This window comes from Anser cygnoides, chromosome 27 (genome assembly GCF_040182565.1).
Source record: "Anser cygnoides isolate HZ-2024a breed goose chromosome 27, Taihu_goose_T2T_genome, whole genome shotgun sequence".
Classification (NCBI taxonomy): Eukaryota; Metazoa; Chordata; class Aves; order Anseriformes; family Anatidae; genus Anser; species Anser cygnoides.
Genome location: NC_089899.1, coordinates 5370998 through 5389675, shown reverse-complemented (window position 1 = coordinate 5389675; position 18678 = coordinate 5370998). Strand labels below are relative to the sequence as shown.

The window sequence follows — 18678 nt, the reverse complement described above, 5'->3', positions numbered from 1 at the left end:
AAGCTGTGTTCATCTTAGGATGCTAACTCTCAAAACCCATAGGTTCTATATGTTAAATGATATCTTTAAATCAATGATAAAGCCTGAAGTGCAAGAAGGCTGTGATGACTATGTGGACTATGGGTACGGGGGGGGGTGGGGGATTATAAAATGAAGGAAAATCTGCGATGTGCTGTTTCTCAAAAATGATCCTCATCAGAGAGAGTTATTTGAACGTGTAAAAGTTGGTGTAAATAAAAGCAGTCAATATTAAGTTTTCATGCGCAACACAACAGTATTTCTATATTTGGAAAGAAGTTTTATTTTGCCTTTCACAGTGAAATACCTGGGATTGTTAGCTATGTCCAAAATCCTGAAAACACATCCTAAGTCAGTTCAGTCTCACAAGGATCTCATTCTCCAATGTTTGGATGACAAAGATGAGTCTATCCGTCTCAGAGCTTTAGATCTGCTGTATGGCATGGTATGTTTCCTCACCTATTTCCTTTCCCTTCCAGTCCATGTGACCCCTTGTTTAGGAGGCTAATGTTTAAAAAACAAACAAAAAAACACACACCTTTCTCTTCTCCTCTCCTCAGTAGCATTGTGAGAATAACTGCCAAACTTCTTCTGGCACTTCTTGCAAATAAAAGATCTGGTACAGCATACGAGGGCTTTAAATACATTCCAACTGTGGAAAGACTTTGGGTGACTTCCATAGTGCCTGAACTCAGAAGGCCTAAGAATTCACTGCTCCTTCCTCTAGGTGGAAAGTGGCTGTGGACATACTGGGATAAGTCACTGCTCTTCTGCATTGCAGTCCACGTTGCAGCACCCGACAGCTGGGGTTGACATAAGTTATATAAAGAATGGGAAAGAGTCTGGAGCACTCTGAAAAGGCAGCTTTAAGCTGCTTCTTTGTCAAATTTGCCCTTTCAGTCTTGTTATGCCTTCTTAATGACATACGGAATTTCATTCTGATTGTTTTTGTGTGCAGCCAGCTTTGTGCACACGTTTTGCAGCTATGCAGAGCAGTTTATAAAGTGTGCATAGGCTACAGGGGCAACCTTGTGGTGAGAACACTTGATCTGTGAAAGGACTGTGTGTACAATTTTTGTAGTAAAGTGCTTTTCATTCGGGGGGGTCTTTGCCCTTGGTTCTGATTTCTTGTTAACGCAATAACATAGGTCCACCAAAGAGTTTAGCAGTTGCTTTACTGGATTTAGAAGAATTTGCCCATACAGGAAATAGCTTATTTTTGGTTCAACCCTCCGATAACTCTTTAACAGGTTTCGAAGAAGAACTTGATGGAGATAGTGAAGAAATTGATGATTCACGTGGATAAAGCGGAAGGGACAACGTACCGGGATGAGCTGCTGACTAAAATCATAGATATTTGTAGTCAGTCCAATTACCAATATATCACGAACTTTGAATGGTCAGTGGTTTTGTGTCAAATTTGAAATGGTCAGCAGTGGCAATGCGTGATTGTCCATTAATGAAATTGTGTCCCTTTTGCTTTTTGTAGGTACATAAGCATCTTGGTGGAACTGACCCGATTGGAAGGCACACGGCATGGACATCTTATAGCAGCTCAGATGTTAGATGTAGCTATCAGAGTTAAAGCTATTCGTAAATTTGCAGTTTCTCAAATGGCTATGCTTTTGGACAACGCTCATCTCATAGCCAGCAACACCCAGAGGAATGGAATCTGTGAGGTGCTTTATGCTGCTGCTTGGATATGTGGGGAATTCTCTGAGTAAGTGCAATTGGGATGACACTTTGAACAGCTTCTTTCAGACACAAATTCAGATCGTTAAAAACTACTTTTTGAGAGGAGGATGGCTCAGAATGTGCACCCTTATTACTAACAAAAGGATTGCTTCTTTCCTGCTCCTTCGCCCCATCCTCTGTATTCCTGCCCACTCATACAATAAGGCATGATTGTGGATGTAAGCAGTCAAGACCTTAAGCCAGTGATTGAACTCTTTAATGATAGAAGTCTAACCCTATTTATATAACAGGGAAAGTATACAGTGAGCCTATTTGACTGAAATGTTTTTTTCTTGCTTTTCTTCCTCTTTTGCCTATGAGAGGTTTTTGCAGAGCTTGCTTTTCATGAGAATGAGAAGTATTATTTCTGTCCCAAACTGGTCTGTACCAGCAGTAGCACAATCTTTAGTGTTGTGTCAACGTTAACTTTTATCTTAGATATATTCGTCTCTTGGTTGAGTGTGCATGCACACATGCTTTACCTAGCCTTCGTTTTCATAAATTGGACGTACCATGGTGTTGTATCATAGAACGGCTTAGGTTGGAAGGCACCTTAAACATCTAGTTCCAGCTACCCCTGCCATGGGTAAGGATGCCAGGGGCCCCATCCAACCTGTCCTTGAGCACTTCCAGAGATGGGGCATCCACATTTTATTTTTGTTCAGTAACTGGTTGGAAATACCACCTCACTGATGCAGTGGTGAAGTACAGAATGGCAGAAAAGTACCTGGGCTGCTAGTCCCAGGTTGTCAGTGCAGTTGCACGTAATGTGCAACGCTTAGTTAATGGAGAAAATACTGAAACTGTAGAGGTGGAAGCTGAGGTGTCCCTCCCCTTCCCCCTTCTTTAAAAGGATAAAGTTGTGGATTCCTCTATATCATGTTACTGCTGTCATTTGAAAGGGGAAAAGATGCAGAGAGCAAATGATTAGGTATTTGTAGTCTCACTTGTCTTTCTGTAACACTTTGTACTTTAACAGAGGTTTTTGAAAAATTCTTTATGAAGACTGACAAAATGTTGAAGTTGCTCAATTATTGTCTTTCATATGTTCACTCTTTTTAGACACCTTGAGGAAGCAAACCAAACTTTAGAAGCAATGCTGAGGCCTAAAGTTACAACTCTACCAGGCCACATCCAGGCAGTTTACGTCCAGAACATGGTGAAGCTCTATGCATCCATCCTACAGCAGAAAGAACAATCTGGGGAAAAGGAAGCAGCTCAGGAAATTACACAGCTGATGATTGAGCGCTTGCCTCAGTTCGTACAGAGTGCAGATCTAGAAGTTCAGGAGAGGGTAAGAGAACAAACTTATCTTGGAATTCATCGTACAAAGACTCATTTGTATTGGATCACATCTCATTTTTTGTGGACATGCACATTTTATACAAGCCACTGTTATCAGAGTGATGTTTGTATTCTGTACTTTTTGTAACTCAGTGAAAAGGCACCTTGGAACTAGAAGAGCAGTAAGAGTGGTGACATTTTGTGTCAGAGCCCAGATCTAATTCTAGATCAAAATCACCTCCAAAGGCAGCTCGCAAGAACTTAATTCAAAACAATTTTGTTTTAAAATTGTGATCTAGGACTTGAACATGTTGTGAAGTCCATTTTCCAAGATCGCAATTTGGAATGCTGCAAGATGACTGCAATGATTTTTGTGATGTACCCATTGAACCAAAAAGAGCTGCCATACACACTTAATTCCTAGTGGATACACAGGGTAGTTGTGTTCTAAAGCACCTTGCCCCTGCCTTTATCAGAAACTATCATAGGGTGGAAAGTGATAGATGAAAGACCAATAACTGTAGTATTTAGAAAACGCTATAGAATTTTTGAGGCTTTACAGTGATTTGCTTACTTTGTCAGGCTTACATGGAAAACTTTATTTTTGCATGTGATAAAGGTTAAGAGTGAGCAAATGGTTACTTTATAGTAAGATGTGATAAATTCAGCAGTACAGTCAGATTTGCATTCATTGATTTACAGATGACACCAAGCTAAGTGCGTGTGTCGATCTGCTCAAGGGCAGGAAGGCTCTGCAGGAGGATCTGGATAGGCTGGACCGATGGGCTGAGGTCAACTGTATGAAGTTCAACAAGGCCAAGTGCCGGGTCCTGCACCTGGGGCGCAACAACCCCAAGCAGAGCTACAGGCTGGGAGATGAGTGGCTGGAAAGCTGCCTGGCCAAGAAGGACCTGGGAGTATTGGTTGATAGTCGGCTGAATATGAGCCACAAGTGTGCCCAGGTGGCCAAGAAGGCCAACAGCATCCTGGCCTGTATAAGAAGCAGTGTGGCCAGCAGGTCTAGGGAAGTGATTGTGCCCCTGTACTCGGCTCTGGTGAGGCCGCACCTCGAGTACTGTGTTCAGTTTTGGGCCCCTCGCTACAGGAAGGACATGGACGTGCTCGAGCGAGTCCAGAGAAGGGCGACCAAGCTGGTGAGGGGTCTGGAGAACAAGTCTTACAAGGAGCAGCTGAGGGAGCTGGGCTTGTTCAGCCTGGAGAAGAGGAGGCTCAGGGGCGACCTTATCGCTCTCTACAGTTACCTTAAAGGAGGCTGTAGAGAGGTGGGGGTTGGTCTGTTCTCCTACGTGCCTGGTGACAGGACGAGGGGGAATGGGCGAAAGTTGCGACAGGGGAGTTTTAGGTTGGATGTTAGGAAGTACTTCTTTACCGAAAGGGTTATTAAGCATTGGAACGGGCTGCCCAGGGAGGTGGTGGAGTCACCATCCCTGGAGGTCTTTAAAAGACGTTTAGATGTAGAGCTTAGCGATATGGTTTAGTGGAGTACTTAGTGTTAGGTCGGAGGTTGGACTCGATGATCTTGAGGTCTCTTCCAACCTAGAAATCTGTGATACTGTGATAATGTAATATTTAAAAAAAAAAAAAGCTCTGTGCTGGCATGGTCTAAATGGAGAGTAAGAGAGGGTCTGTGCAGGCAATATATGCTTCTGTGCTATGTCACAAGTGTGTTCATTAAACCGTACAGGCTTAGCAGGGAAAAAGAGACTGCAGACTCCTCAACCCAGCCCCGCTGCTTAATCCTTGTTAAGCCTAAACCTTTGTTCTTGATGTGCTCTTTTCATTAAAGGGGGGGGGGGGGGGAGGAACATAAAATACCTTCTGAAAATCCAGTCTATTATGTACTTTGTTCTAGAAAAGTGTTTTGTAAAGCCAGGTAAATAGCATTATATGCTATGGTGGAGAAAGGCAGCTGTATTTTGGTTTGTCTGTTGAAATCAGTAATAAATTAGACACAGCTAGAAGTAGTATGGTGCTTCTTCTAATTCCCTTATTGCAGTAGTCACTACAGTTATCTTCAGCTGACTTCAGTTGGAGTTCATTTTTGGTCAGTTTCTAAATATTTGTTCTGAAATTACTTTTGTTTGTTCTTAGGCTTCTTGTATTTTGCAACTAATAAAATACATTCAGAAGCTACAAATAAAAGAAGTGCCTGTAGCTGAGGAAGTAATAGCCCTGTTTGCTGGTGAGCTGAACCCTGTTGCTCCTAAAGCACAGAAGAAAGTTCCAGTTCCAGAGGGGTAAGATTCCTTCTTGCTTGCAGTGCTTTATTTGAACTTGCAAAATCTTAAATAGTAAAGATAAGTATATGACTAGAAAAACTGAAATACTCAAGGGTACTTAGTCAAGCTATTTGTGTTTACTGCAATTCTTACCAGCTTGGACCTTGATGCCTGGATCAATGAGCCTCCATCAGACAGTGAGTCAGAAGATGAAAAGCCCAAAACAATTTTTCATGATGAGGAACAAAGGCATTCCAGGCACAGACAGCCAGAAATAGATGAAGAAGAACTGGCCAGAGTGAGTGAATATTAATATGCTTTTTTTGGTACTTAGTTCAATAGTAATATTGTCAGAGTTAAACAGTTGTAACTGTTGTTATAGATTCTCCTTGTAGTCAGAAGCAGGCTGCTTTCTACAGCTCTGGAAATCTGATGATGTGAACAAAACGCATGTTTGAACGGAAGTATCTGTAGTCACTGTGGAATACGTCCAATATCAGGTGCTCCTGGAAGTGTGGCTTTCTTATTTTGGCCAAATGGAAGGAAAATATAATTCCTTGTTAGGAATTTTGAGCTCTTGTAAAAATCTGACCTGAAAACCATACTGTATAATGCAGTTCACTTTGAAGTACAGGGTCTTGAAGATGAACACTTGTCCCGAGCTCTGCAACTACTTGTTCGTACTTACCTCCTTCATTGGTGTACTTGTGTTACTGTGTGCACTATATCGGCAAAAAGAGGCGGCACCTTTGCTCATGGACTTCAGCAGCTTCTGTGAACTACTGTAATGTGTCTGTTCTCAGTAGTGATAGCACCTTTCCTACTTCGGACGTTTTCTGTTTCCTTAGAGAATACTTTTTCTTTATAAGAATTTTCACTTCCTCCAAGCTGTGAAAATGAAAACAAATGTTTGCATTGCCATCCAGATCTGGTCTTAAGGAAGTTATCTAGTCTAGAATCAAAAGGCGAAGAAAGGATTTTCTAAGGAGTATCAGTTACAGCAATAACAGTATTTAAAGTTGTATCCTAGTATGTCTCATAACTCATGGTTTATCATAATTGAGCTACTATGCTGTAGTATTTTTGCAAGTAGTTAAGCAATGTTCCAAATATTAAGGGAGATCACATTTTTGCCTTCTGATGCCTCTAAGTTCTCTTTGCTTGTAAGCAAACTTTCTAACTACACTCTTTCTTTTAGCGTCGAGAAGCCCGGAAACAAGAGCAGGCAAACAACCCATTTTATATTAAAAGCTCTCCTTCCCCACAGAAGGTGAGTGAGTTCAAATGAAAATCTTCTGCTGGTCTCTCATATAAGTGTGTGAAGTCTCTGAATGCCAGAGCTTCAGTTTCCCATTGAGACACTTCTGATTATTTCTACTGCAGTTAGGGTCGCTTACTAGTGTGGCAACTGGAGTGACTGCATACATCTATTTTTATAGGCCTTATTTGTGTTGAAAAACTTGCAAATGACCAAATACCACAAGAGCAGCCAGCTTTCTGTGGATTTCCAGTGGACCTCCAGTTAAAAAAATAAAGTGGTGACTTTCACAGCTCCCATTGCAGAGAAGCTTGTAACAATCTTTAACTTGTAATGGAATGCCTGGTGTTTGAATTTGAGCAACAAGACTCTAAAAGATGCAAAGAAACTTTTCTTCTTTGCCCTTATGTCACAAATTCCTGTGCAGGTAGTTTGTCCCAACTCTGGTTGATGGATTCAGGGTTCAGATTGCCAGGCACTTCATTAAGAGCGCTGGAGAGAGTGAATAAACACTTTAAGGTTAGTAGTGAACATCCACACCGAAACATGTTCCCCTTAAAACACACTGAGTGTTCATGGATCAAAAGGTTGTGGTGGCTTTTTTGCCATCTTTTTCAGGGAAAGATCCTGTCTTACTCCCTCTGTCCTAAGGACTGCCCCATTTTCCTCAACCTAGACCTCTAAACTTCTTTTGAAGTGGCAAGTTATTGTCAGTAAAACATAAACCAAAATTTCGTCAGAGTTGCAACAAGCCTTTTCTGTGGCTATAGCAGGGTTAAGGCTCTGTAGTTAGAGGCAGGGTGTTTTATAATAGTTACCAGTTAGCTCTAAAATACATCCTACTACCAGATAGGATTTAGTACTGAGCTATTCCATTCCTGTACTTAAAATGTTCCCTTAAAGGATTAAACTGCTTGCTGTTTTGTAATGTAACATGTCTATTTATGTAGATCTGGCAATGCTCAGAACATAAATTTTCATTTTCCCAGCGATACCAAGACACTCCAGGTGTGGAACATATACCTGTGGTACAGATCGACCTCTCTGTCCCCTTAAAAGTTCCAGGTAAGTGCAGTTAATATTTAAAATCAATTACAGATTTTTTTAAGCAAAAGTAACAACAACAACTTAATTTTTAAGTACAAGGAGCATGCTTTGATTAGACTCCTAAATGGTTCTCCTTAACTAACATTTCTTAGAAAACAGTACTTTGTGGTCTGAGTCCACTTGCTCTCGAGACGGCATTAGAAGTAATTCTGTGATTAAGAGTGTTGTACAGCCAAGTCTGTAGGGTGGGAATGCTTTAAAGGACAGAAGGTGATCAGGAGACATTAAGTGGAGTCTAATGGTACGGATATTATTTTAGTGTTTTTTAAAATAACAAAAATAGCTGCAAACAACTAATTTGATATACTGTTGTTAAAGTGCAGTAAATTGGAAGTGATCAGTTTTAAGGGCAAATACTTGAAGTTTACATAGCAAAGCATTTTCCAGAAGTATGGAAAACTGTCAGTGTTAGTATATCCATAACACCAATTCTAGTTAAAGTGTGCATATTTAGCCCCTCTTCGTAATCCATTTAATGTAGACAACCAAGAATCGGAGCAGAATACTGCTCTCCTATTTTTGGGGAGAGATGGAATGCAGCAGGAAAGTTGCTGCTAGAAGGGCTGTATGAGATGTCGAAGTGTAAGGCAGCGCTGATTGTCCTAATTGAGACACTAAGAAGCAAGGTTCATGGACTGATTAGTGTTCATGTGGATTGAAAGCAGTTTGTCTTCCCTTGCAGGAATGCCTATGTCTGACCAGTATGTGAAACTGGAAGAAGAGCGAAGGCATAAACAGAAACTGGAAAAAGACAAGAAAAAGAAAAAGCAGAAAAAGGAGAAGAGAGGAAAGCATCATCGCCATAACTCTTTGCACACAGAGAGCGAGGAGGATATCACTCCAGCTCACCATGTAGATATCATCACAGAGGAGATGCCAGAGGTCAGTTGATTAACTTTGTGCTCTTCTGAGGAGATTTTCCTCAAGAATTGCCAGCCAGCCTGTGTTGTTGCAGTTAGAGCTCTGACTTCTTGCAAAGCTGTTTAAGAAATGACTGATTGGGATGGCTGTAAGCTGTTCTTTCCAGGGGGAGAAATGACTGTCTTTTTGTGTACAAAAAGACAAAAATTGCCACTGAAGCTATTAAAAAAAAGATGCATCTCTGCTATAAAAATAACTCTCCAAATAGTCACTTCATTTATTATGCTCTGCTGCTCCACTTTGACATTAACTTGCTGTCTAGTCAGCAGCTTTGCAGCTGATTGTAATTAATTGCACATGCTAGTGATGTAATCTGTATTTGTTCTGAAAACTTATGTTAATCAAAACTGAACAGCAGCGATTCAGATCCTGCAGTTTGTGAAGAATGGCTTTCTGTTCTAAATTAATCTTGTAACTACATGTTGCATTGAAGTACACTCACTGTTCTTATAACTTATTGTGCCTGACTGCAAGCTGGCCCATTCCATGGTTAGCAATCTGAAAAACTGCACCGAGGGGTGTAGTTTTGAAGTTGCCTGGGGTTCATTCACTTCTTCAGTGGATGATCTTTCTCTTTCCTGCAGAATGCGTTGCCCAGTGATGAGGATGACAAAGATCCCAACGATCCATATAAGGCACTTGATATAGATCTGGATAAGTAAGTGACAGTTTTGTATGTGAATTTACTTAATTGCTAACCAGAATGCATGAGGACTAGTCTGAGGCTAAACAGACACTATCTACAGTGCAGTATGCAAAGAGACTTCGGTTTCTCTCCGTGTCTTAAATGTAACCTCAGATGATCGTCCAGGTTTGGGTTCCTACTGAAGCATAGATAATAAAACCTCAGATGCTCAAATAAAGGGGTTTTGAAAGGGTGAAAAAACATTCTGTGTGACCAAATAGAATGTGAAAGCACAGGAAGTGTCGCTAGAATCAGATAAAAGTGAATTAGAGCTTTTGGGTGTATCAAGCTCTTTAATTCAACATGCGTTTGCACTGAATGTGATCCACATTCATCTGTGTTCATCTCAGATCTGCTGTATGTATGTACTTATAAGCATGTATGCTGTATTGTGATAATTTGAGCATTAACAGCCAGTCTGTAGCATCTCTGTTGCCTTGTGGACCTTCAGTGTAGTGCCACTACTGAAAAATATTTTAATACTACTGGATTGTATGCAACTTTGACCAGAGTCTGGTTCCTATGCAGCTACTGGAGTTGCTTACAGTAATAGCAGCAGTGCAGCGTGCCCTGATACCCTGCGGGCTGTGTGATAGCTAGAAGATGTCTGTTAAATATCGCAAGTGGAGACTCTTATAGTTGCTGTCTTACAGAATCACAATGCTAAATATAATTGCTGTTTTATGGTCCATGGATGCCTCCTATAACGCTTTGAAGGCTTTGCGGGCACATGTGTGCGTGTGTAGTCTGTGTGCCTCTTTCTCTTTATGATACTTAAACAACTGGAAGTTCTGTGCCATTCTCTGCAGTTCTGTAGGAACCTGTAGGAGTTTGGTACCATGGCACTCTTGGGGAAAAAAAGTGTGGGGGTGAAGTAGCATTTTTTAAAAGCGAAAGAGCAGTTTATGAGGAACTTCTTCACCTGGTCACGTTCCCCTTTGAGTCTGCAAAGGACAAATGTATAAAAAAATTTGTGGTATTAGTTTGTTTGCTTTGGAAGCCTCAACAGCATAGGAAAAAATTAAGCGGAGCAGTTTCTGAATGCTAGGCTCCAGGAGGCATTCTGGGGCTTTTGTATTGTTCCCATCCATTCTCTTTCCATTTCATGTGAGTCACTGTGCTCTCCTGTCATGTTTTCTCATGTCTCTGTCCTCTCTCTTTCTTTCTGTGCTTGCACTGCTATGTCTGTGTCACGCTCACATGCAGTCTGGTTTCAGGGAAGCCTTCCAGGTAAGACTATACTGCTAAGTGCTTGACCTTCTTTGTCTAGAGGGGTCATGAAACTATTGAAATCCTCGACCCTCAAATTTGTGCAGGTCTGTTCCTTGTTGACTTCCAGCAGTGATCCCTTGTCCTGTACAGTTGTGTGTCAAATAGCTTAAAGATGAGATTTGCTTACAGTTCAAACAAATGGGGTCCTTCTTGCCACTACAGTCTCTGTTTCAAAGTTGTTTTTTTGTTTTAAATTGATCAGGCTTGGCTCTTCATACAATATAAGCAAAAGATTAAGACAGATAAGACTGTTGGATATCTTTTTGAACTGGTGCTTGCTGCTCAAATATAAAAAAGAATGTTAAGCAAAAGCTCTAGAAAAGAAAGAAGCTATCAGCCAACTTTTGTTCATTGATTTATGGACAGTGTTTGGAAAGAATGGACAAATTCCTGTGTAGCTTTTTTTCCCCAAGTAATGGATTTTGGATACAGTGTAAATCTGAGCTACTAGTCATACTTCTTGGAAACAAATATCTGACATTAAATGCAACTTTTTTTGAATGTAATGGTAGAGTACAAATTCGTAGCATAAACATCCAAATTTAAGCAATTAACTGCTTAAAATTCACTTCTAGTCAGAGTGGTCTATTCATAGATAACACCAAAAAAACACATGCCCTTCCAAGGGCTGCTTGAGCCATGTTTAATTTTCCACCTGTTTTCACATCTTTGGTCTTACTTTAAGACTGAGTTCACAAAAATGCAGCATAATGCTATGTGTATGTATCCTTCTGTAGGTGTTACTCAGCCTGCGAGACTATAGTTATTATTGGAGTGATCAGGTGTTAGCAAGGGCTTGGCTCTCAAGTCACCTTGAAAGTGTTTCTGTCAACTTCTAATCCTCGAGGGCAGTATCTGCAGTTGCATAAATAAACTTAAGGTATATGTGTATGTGCTGATTTAGATTTCAGGGCCCAACTCTTTTTAAAACAAAATAAAGCTTGTCTTGGAAGTTCAGCAGATAGGTTCCCTTAACTCAGGTTATCTTTGCAGAAGGCTAATAATGTTCTCTGTATTTTTAAGGCCCTTAGCAGACAGTGAGAAGCTGCCAGTGCAGAGACATAGAAATGCTGAGACCCTGAAGTCACCAGACTCAGAAGCTCCACCTGTAGAGAAGAGTAAGAAACCCAAAAAGAAGGAAAAGAAACACAGAGAAAAGGAGAGAGACAAAGGAAAGAAGAAAGAGAAGGAGAAAAAGGTAGTAGAGGAAGAAGAGGAGAAAAAGGTAATTCTTCGAGACTTGTATTCTTTTAGAAACTGTTGTTATGGGCCACATCTACTGCTGTGTTTTGATTGTTGCTTGGGAACAGTCACATTTGACAGTTCAAACAGGTGAACATTTTTACCTTTTATCTCCTTAAACTTCTACGACCTTGCAAGAATGTATTTAAAGATTTCTGTTTATAAAAATAACTTTTACTTAACTGTGTAAGTTACTAGAATTCAGTGGTCAGTAGCCTATGCAAGAGATCTTGCAGATCTAATCTGGAAGCGGTTTCCAAAAACTGATGTTTTCCTTGTTCTTAAAATTGGGAAGTTTCTTTAGCAGAACATCTGTAACTCACCTTCATTCTGTGTCCTGTCCCCATATATTTAATCCTTCAGTTATAAAACCTGACATAGGTTGCAAGTTCTTCTGAATGCAGAAGTATCCTCTATGCTAACCACTCTGCGGAAATGCAGGTTTTCTTTAAGATGCAGCCAGTGTTCTTTGTAACTTGTGGTTACTATCAGCTATGGCCAGGTTTAGAAATGTATTTAAAAGGTGAAGTTAAGCTCCTTGAATTATTTACTCCTAAATATATTGCAACATATTTGATGCATTATGGAGAGATGCATTTCCATGAAAATTTAAGGTATTAACATACATTTATTTATTTATTTTAGAATGATACCAGAACTACCATAATGTTTTTTCTCCTGAAATTCAGGGGGAAGACTTGAATTTCTGGCTCTCCACTGCTCCACCACCTGTTTCCACTGCACAGCCACAGGTAGACATCATACCATGTCACAGGAAGACTTTTCTTACAGTTGCATCTTAGCTGTGATATTAGTGTTTTGTCATGCTGCAGGAAGGAAGAGAAGGATAGCTTTCATCTCCTCAACATACAGCCATGAAGCAATGAAACCTTTTCTCCTCACTTTGGACACTGCTATGGAAGTTTCAAGCTCGCTCTGTTGTGCAGATCAGTGGATAGAAATACAGATGCAGCTGCAGGCCAGGCTTTGTGGATTTTGACACTGTATTAACCTGTAGTTTTATTTCTTGGTGTGACCTGGACACTAGCAATATTATTAGAGATGAGACATAGTCTGAAAGAAAAACTAATGAATTTTGATGGAAGACTTTACAGGAAGAGACGTGAAATATAAAGGGACTGATTCCCTGGAGGAATTCTTTTGTATCTTGTCCTCAAGTGATGATGTTTGCCAGGCTTCAGTGACATAGTGAAAGCCTTTATACCACGTTAGTCTAATGTAACTGTCAAAGTAACAGTTTTTTGGAGGGGGAAGGGGGTGGGTGTCACTGTTACGGTTTCTCTTGTTGTGGGATTCAGCTCTTTCAACTGTGTTCCATTAGTGTCATAATCCTTCTGATAATCTACTCAGAGTGGGCCTGAAGTGAGTGCTGCTGTTGTGGCTGAACCTGAAGAGGTAAAAAAGGAAGAAAGGGAAGAGCAGCAGGAGGAAGATGAAGGAAAGGTAAGCAGTGTAAGTGGCTGACACCCTTAGCTATGTTCTCCTGGTGTCTTCTGTTTCTCATAAATAAGCACACAGGAATTACCAACAGCATTTTATTCAGTGTATTCATCTGCAAATAGTGTGCAGTGGGATGTTAACACCCTTGAGGAGTTCTACACGCTTCATAGTAAGAGGTTTGATTGTTCCCTGAGGAAGGGTCAGCTAGCAGTTCTAAAGCTGAGCTTTCAAACAGTCAAAAAAAATATTTGGCCTTCCACTAATCCCAGGCTGCTTTTGGCTAAGGCATTGGTATCTGAGCTGGGAGCGAGGGTTTACTGGGACTCAACACAGAATGCTTATTGAGGTGTAAGGAACGAGGACTCCATTTCAGGTTTCTGCAGTGGTAGGAAACTATGCAGTTGGCTGGAAGGTTGCATAGATTGAGAAGTTAGAGTTGCAGGGTTGGTACGGGGGTCATGTTGTAATGGCTTGACATACAGAGGTTTCTGTAAGGATTTATTATAGTTTCTTGTTCTTGGTAGAAATCCTCCAAGCATAAGAAGAAAAAGCACAAGAAAGAGAAAGAAGAGAAATCCAAGGATAAAAAGAAATCCAAAAAGAAGCATCACAGTGAGGAGGAAGCAACAGAATCAGTGCAGAATGGAACACTAGATGATGAACCACTACCAGTGAGTAGCTGTGCATTGGCAGCTCTTGCCTTAGGAAGAAGACAGAAGCTAAACTGTTTTTTGGGGGAAAGAATGTCAGTTCTCTTCAGAGAAATTAGTTATGCTATATATTGTAACTGTGACTTCTTTCTTTTCAGCCTATGTCCAGTTACCGCCTTCTTGCTGAAAATCCATACATTAAAATGGTGAGTTTTTTGGCATTAAAATTCAGATTACTACTTCTTTTGTATTTTCTAAGGGAAGGGAATACTCTGAGGGTAATACAATGAGCTTTTGTAGACCTGTAATTAAAGAACCATTTAAATCCTAGAATGTAGAAAGCTAACAAGGCTCCATCCACATTCTTTTGGTTGTCTTCTACAACAAGTTTTTCAGTTGTATCTTTTCCCACCACTTAGCAGTTCTGTGGAGCTAATCACCAATATGCTTTTCATTATCCTACAGTTGTACTGAATTACCTTCTCTTTGAAGCTTGCCGTATTCTGATAGTGTGTTCTGTTCTGGTGCTCTGCTGTGTGAAGCTTCTGAATCTTCCCTATGATGTTTTTTCTTCATTTGCAGACGTACGATATTCAAGGAAACCTTCAGAATGATAGTCAAGTTACGGTCTCCGTTATCTTTGAGAACAAAAGCACTAGCTTCCTTAAGAGCATGGAACTAAATGTCCTGGACTCTCTCAACACTAAAATGCTCCGACCAGAAGGATCATCAGTACATGATGGAATACCTGTGCCCTTCCAACTACCCCCTGGTATGTGCAGCTTTGCACAACGCTCTTGGAGTATGTCTGGTCCTGCACTGCCCTCCTGTGGAAAGTACTGTTTGAACTTATTGGTACTTGCTGTTTTCCAGAAAGGCTTGTGTTTCTGCCTGGGTGTTCAGTGGGCTTTCACACAATTCGCTGGAGAGTATAAGCTGTCTTACAGTAAGGCTATAAATGCAGGTGCTTCTGTACAGCAAGAGCAAAACCTGTAACATAGGACTGGGAGTCCAACTGTCCAAGTTCCTTTTTTCAGGTGACTGCGGGCTGGTACAGCTTTGAACATGCCAGCATGGCCATCTGCAGGAATCCCAACTTCATGAGGGATTTGCTATGAGATGTAAAATGAAAGAAGACTATAGGCCTCTTTCTTTCCCACTGGTTCTTGAACTAGTAGAATTCACACTGGCTTTATACTGAAGCTGTTGATCCATTGTTTTAATGGTACAGGCCATATGCATGGGAAGTTTATAAGTACCTACTTCTTTGGATAGGGAGCTGAGCCCTAAATAAATAGGAGTTGCTGAGATTAGGGATAATACCTTCATAAATAGTACTATGACTCAACTTCTTTGAATTTCACTTCCTTCCCAAAGAGTTAATTTGAGTACTGGAACAGCTCACAGAAGTTCTCTGGGATTTAGTGACATTAGAATGTGTTTTGATTCCCCCTGCCCCCGTGGAAAGCAGCAGGGAGTAGGGTATCTTTTTTCTTTTTGATTCTATGGCAGTTCTTGACAGATTTGTATATTAAAAGAAAAACACAAAAACATTATTTCTGAAAACCACTTGGCAAGCTATAAGTCTTCCAGTTACAGATTGTTTAAATAGGTTGCCACTGTGACACATCATGCCCAGGAACTCTCTGTAACCTCAACTAAAAGCCAGTCATCAATGTTGCTCCTCAGATACCTAAGAGTTAATTGCTGTAACACTGCTAATTCACAAAAGGAATTGTGCTTAGTCTTCTGAGTACATGGAAAACTTCAAAATTGGTTCAAAAATAGTGCATAAAGCTTAGCTGTTACCGATCAGTTTAATCATTACTTAGATATGGAAGCCATTTTCTGACCTGACTTCTCCCTCTCCTTTCTTCATGCTAGGAATCTCTAATGAAGCCCAGTTTGTGTTTACACTTCAGAGTATTGTTATGGCTCAGAAGTTAAAAGGAACACTGTCCTTTATAGTCAAAGTAAGTGCAGCTTTTTAAACTCTGTGCTTCTGCTTCCTTTGGAACTGCATAAGGGAGCTTGACTTGGGTGGAAAGCACTGCTTTAGAGCTTTTCTTAGGCATCATTTCATCTCTGCTGCACCAGCCCATTCTGTTCTACGAGAAGTATTTTTACATGACATCTTGTGCAAAGAGTGTCCTGAATACTGCATAAGCATGTCCTAAATTGTCATTCCTGGCAGTGTGAGCAATGCAGCCTGAAACATTTGCCACATTGTCAGCTAGAAAATCACTGCAGTGATGCATCTGCCAGGGGAGAAGAGGATAACCAGCTAGAGAGAGATGTTTCTTCTGGTATCAGCTACCCAAAGATCATTGGATAGTGCGATCTGGCACAAGGCAGGAAAAATGCTAAGAATTAGATGAGATTAATAAGGATAGAAACCCAGAGCAAGAGTGATGGTACGTGAAGGCATTGTTTAATAAGTATCTGCCTGGTCTGTAGGTTATCATCTGGGTTTCTAATTTTTTCTTCAATAAAATTATTAATGAAGTAGCTGTGTGAACAGCTTGAAGGAAGTGAATGGAGACAGCTGCGAGCATTTCTGAGTATGCTTCTATTTTATGTTTCTTAAAAAATAAGTAGTATACCAGTTCTATTTTTAGCACCTCAGAACCTGGAAAATGTTAGTTTATTTTTGGCCAATTGTGAACAATGAAAGCAGATCTTGAAGTGTTAGCTTAAATTCAGTCTGCTCAGTTCATTTCATTCAGCAGGGCACAACTGAAAATGGAGCCAGATCTGTCCAGTTGTGTCCGTTACCTGCTCTAGGTGTGCGTATTAACCCACCTGCCCAAATCATGTCTCTAAGTGGCCTGATATTGCAGCGTGATGGTCATCCTCAGACTGATCCTTCAGGCCCACCCCAGGGTATAACAAGGGGAATTGAGCATTAAAAGTCTCATCTGTACCTGTTTGGTAGGTGGGGGTGGTGCCTCCTCTTGCTGCCTCGAGGCTCCCATTCATCTCCTTTCCTTTGACCTGTTGCAGAATGATGAAGGTTCAACCCATGAAAAACTAGATTTCAAATTGCACTTCAGTTGCGCTTCATACTTGATCACGACGCCTTGCTATAGGTAAGTGCCATTTAGGGGGCACCTCACAACATCGGTGCTTTTGCTGCCCATGTGAAGCTGAGCTTTGGCTGCAGGCTATATCTGCAAGATACACAGCATGCTTCTGACTTTGGCTGCTTGTTTGGTTTGATTGGTTTGGTTACAGTTCAGTTATCTTTTGTAATGTTTGTTAAAGTAGGGCTAGTGGTTTGTTTCAAGTGACTCTGAAGAAGGAGCTATATGCCCTGTAGGCTGACAGATTGTGTGGAAGTAACTCTGGTTGAGGCCATAGGATACGCTAGTGCAGTCTGGTTCCCATGTTTGCTCTAAACTCATTTTCCTAGAGCTTGGTAGTACTTAAACTTCATCCTGAGGTGTCTTGAGGTCTGCATGGGGCTAAATAACAGATCTCACTTGACTTTGTAGCACAAGTATTTACTTTCCTTCCTGTTTTGCAGTGATGCTTTTGCCAAGCTTCTAGAATCTGGAGATCTACACATGAGTTCTATTAAAGTAGATGGAATTAGCATTTCTTTCCAACATCTACTGGCAAAGATCTGTTTTCATCATCACTTTTCAGGTGAGTCTTTCGGATGCAGAAAATCCTGTTGTGTTTGGTGAGTGCAACACACCATGGCCTCAATGGCAGAAGCAGTTGGTATCCAGATTAAGTAAAATTGGGAGAGGAGTTGCTGCCAGTTCTATAACGCATTCGTATCCTCAAAGCATATCATGCTTTTCAGAGTGAGCCCTCCTTGGGTCCCTGTGGCTTTCCTCCAGTTTGGCAAGGCTCATGGCAGGTATCACGGGAGCAGCTTGCTGTTAGGGCTGTAGCTGTTCTCTGGAGGTTGTATTTGATCTCAGTGCTTCATCATACCTCTTTCCCCTAATGCTTTGTTTCACTAAGGAGGGGAGAAAGCTATTCAAGCTTGGACTGATAAGAGTTTCTAAATTAATTAAAACAAACGTACTGGGTGAAGCAAAACCAAATAGCTGTTTCATCATGTTCTCGCATATGCATTAGGCACTGCCTTGTTGAGAGCATTTCTGGGGAAGAGATCTATGTCCTGATCAATGTCTTTGCCACAAAACCTTTGCAGCTTCAGCTTGCTTGGAAGACAAGTAATTAACCTCACTATTGCAAAACATCCCAGATAGGAGCCAGGAGGAGACAGGCACGTACATCATTTTAACCCTGACATCTTCCTTTCACTTGGTAGAAGATTGTATTCCTTGAAGCCAGACAGAGCAGTAACTCCTTTTTGTGAGAAGCAAATTCTGTGTTAAAAAGTTGTCCCATTAAATGAGAACTGCTTTCTTTATAGTTGTGGAACGTGTTGATTCTTGTGCATCAATGTACAGTCGTTCTATCCAAGGTCATCACGTCTGCCTACTGGTAAAAAAGGTGAGTACATCTAACACTTGAAACAAGACATGAAGAGAAAATAAATTTATAGCCTTTTCTATCTTACTGGAAAGAGGGAAATATTCCTGCATAAAATGTCCAGGGACATGATGGGTAATATAATTGATCTGGCCCATCCAGCAGTTTTCCCTGTGCTGCTACCAAACTTGTACCTCCAGGGGGCTTCCTGTTGCCCAGCATGTACCTGGTGGGTAGCAGCAGCACTAACACAGCTTCCCTGATCTGACTGCTCATCTAAGCCTGCTTTGTTCCTGTGCAGGCTCCACTGGCTGTTGCTGGTGTGTAAGTTAGGCTGGGAAGAAAATTGTCTGT

The 18678-nt window shown here is 40.9% G+C and overlaps 1 protein-coding gene across 2 annotated transcripts in view; it reads left to right on the top strand.

The window, feature by feature from the left end:
* The window catches only part of AP3D1 (adaptor related protein complex 3 subunit delta 1), a 44968-nt gene that overhangs the window by 24121 nt on the left and 2169 nt on the right, over positions 1 to 18678 (top strand). Inside the window, exons 12-31 of one of the 2 annotated variants that reach the window (XM_048077657.2) lie at positions 318 to 463; positions 1269 to 1417; positions 1508 to 1738; positions 2815 to 3046; positions 5149 to 5294; positions 5433 to 5574; positions 6475 to 6546; positions 7524 to 7599; positions 8324 to 8523; positions 9147 to 9220; positions 11543 to 11744; positions 12451 to 12513; positions 13133 to 13234; positions 13747 to 13893; positions 14031 to 14078; positions 14455 to 14644; positions 15757 to 15845; positions 16876 to 16961; positions 17399 to 17520; positions 18266 to 18345. In XM_048077657.2, coding sequence (XP_047933614.1) covers positions 318 to 463; positions 1269 to 1417; positions 1508 to 1738; positions 2815 to 3046; positions 5149 to 5294; positions 5433 to 5574; positions 6475 to 6546; positions 7524 to 7599; positions 8324 to 8523; positions 9147 to 9220; positions 11543 to 11744; positions 12451 to 12513; positions 13133 to 13234; positions 13747 to 13893; positions 14031 to 14078; positions 14455 to 14644; positions 15757 to 15845; positions 16876 to 16961; positions 17399 to 17520; positions 18266 to 18345 — 2597 coding nt within the window. The remainder of the gene's footprint in view (positions 1 to 317; positions 464 to 1268; positions 1418 to 1507; positions 1739 to 2814; positions 3047 to 5148; positions 5295 to 5432; positions 5575 to 6474; positions 6547 to 7523; positions 7600 to 8323; positions 8524 to 9146; positions 9221 to 11542; positions 11745 to 12450; positions 12514 to 13132; positions 13235 to 13746; positions 13894 to 14030; positions 14079 to 14454; positions 14645 to 15756; positions 15846 to 16875; positions 16962 to 17398; positions 17521 to 18265; positions 18346 to 18678) is intronic. The other variant, XM_048077658.2, reaches the window with a different exon arrangement.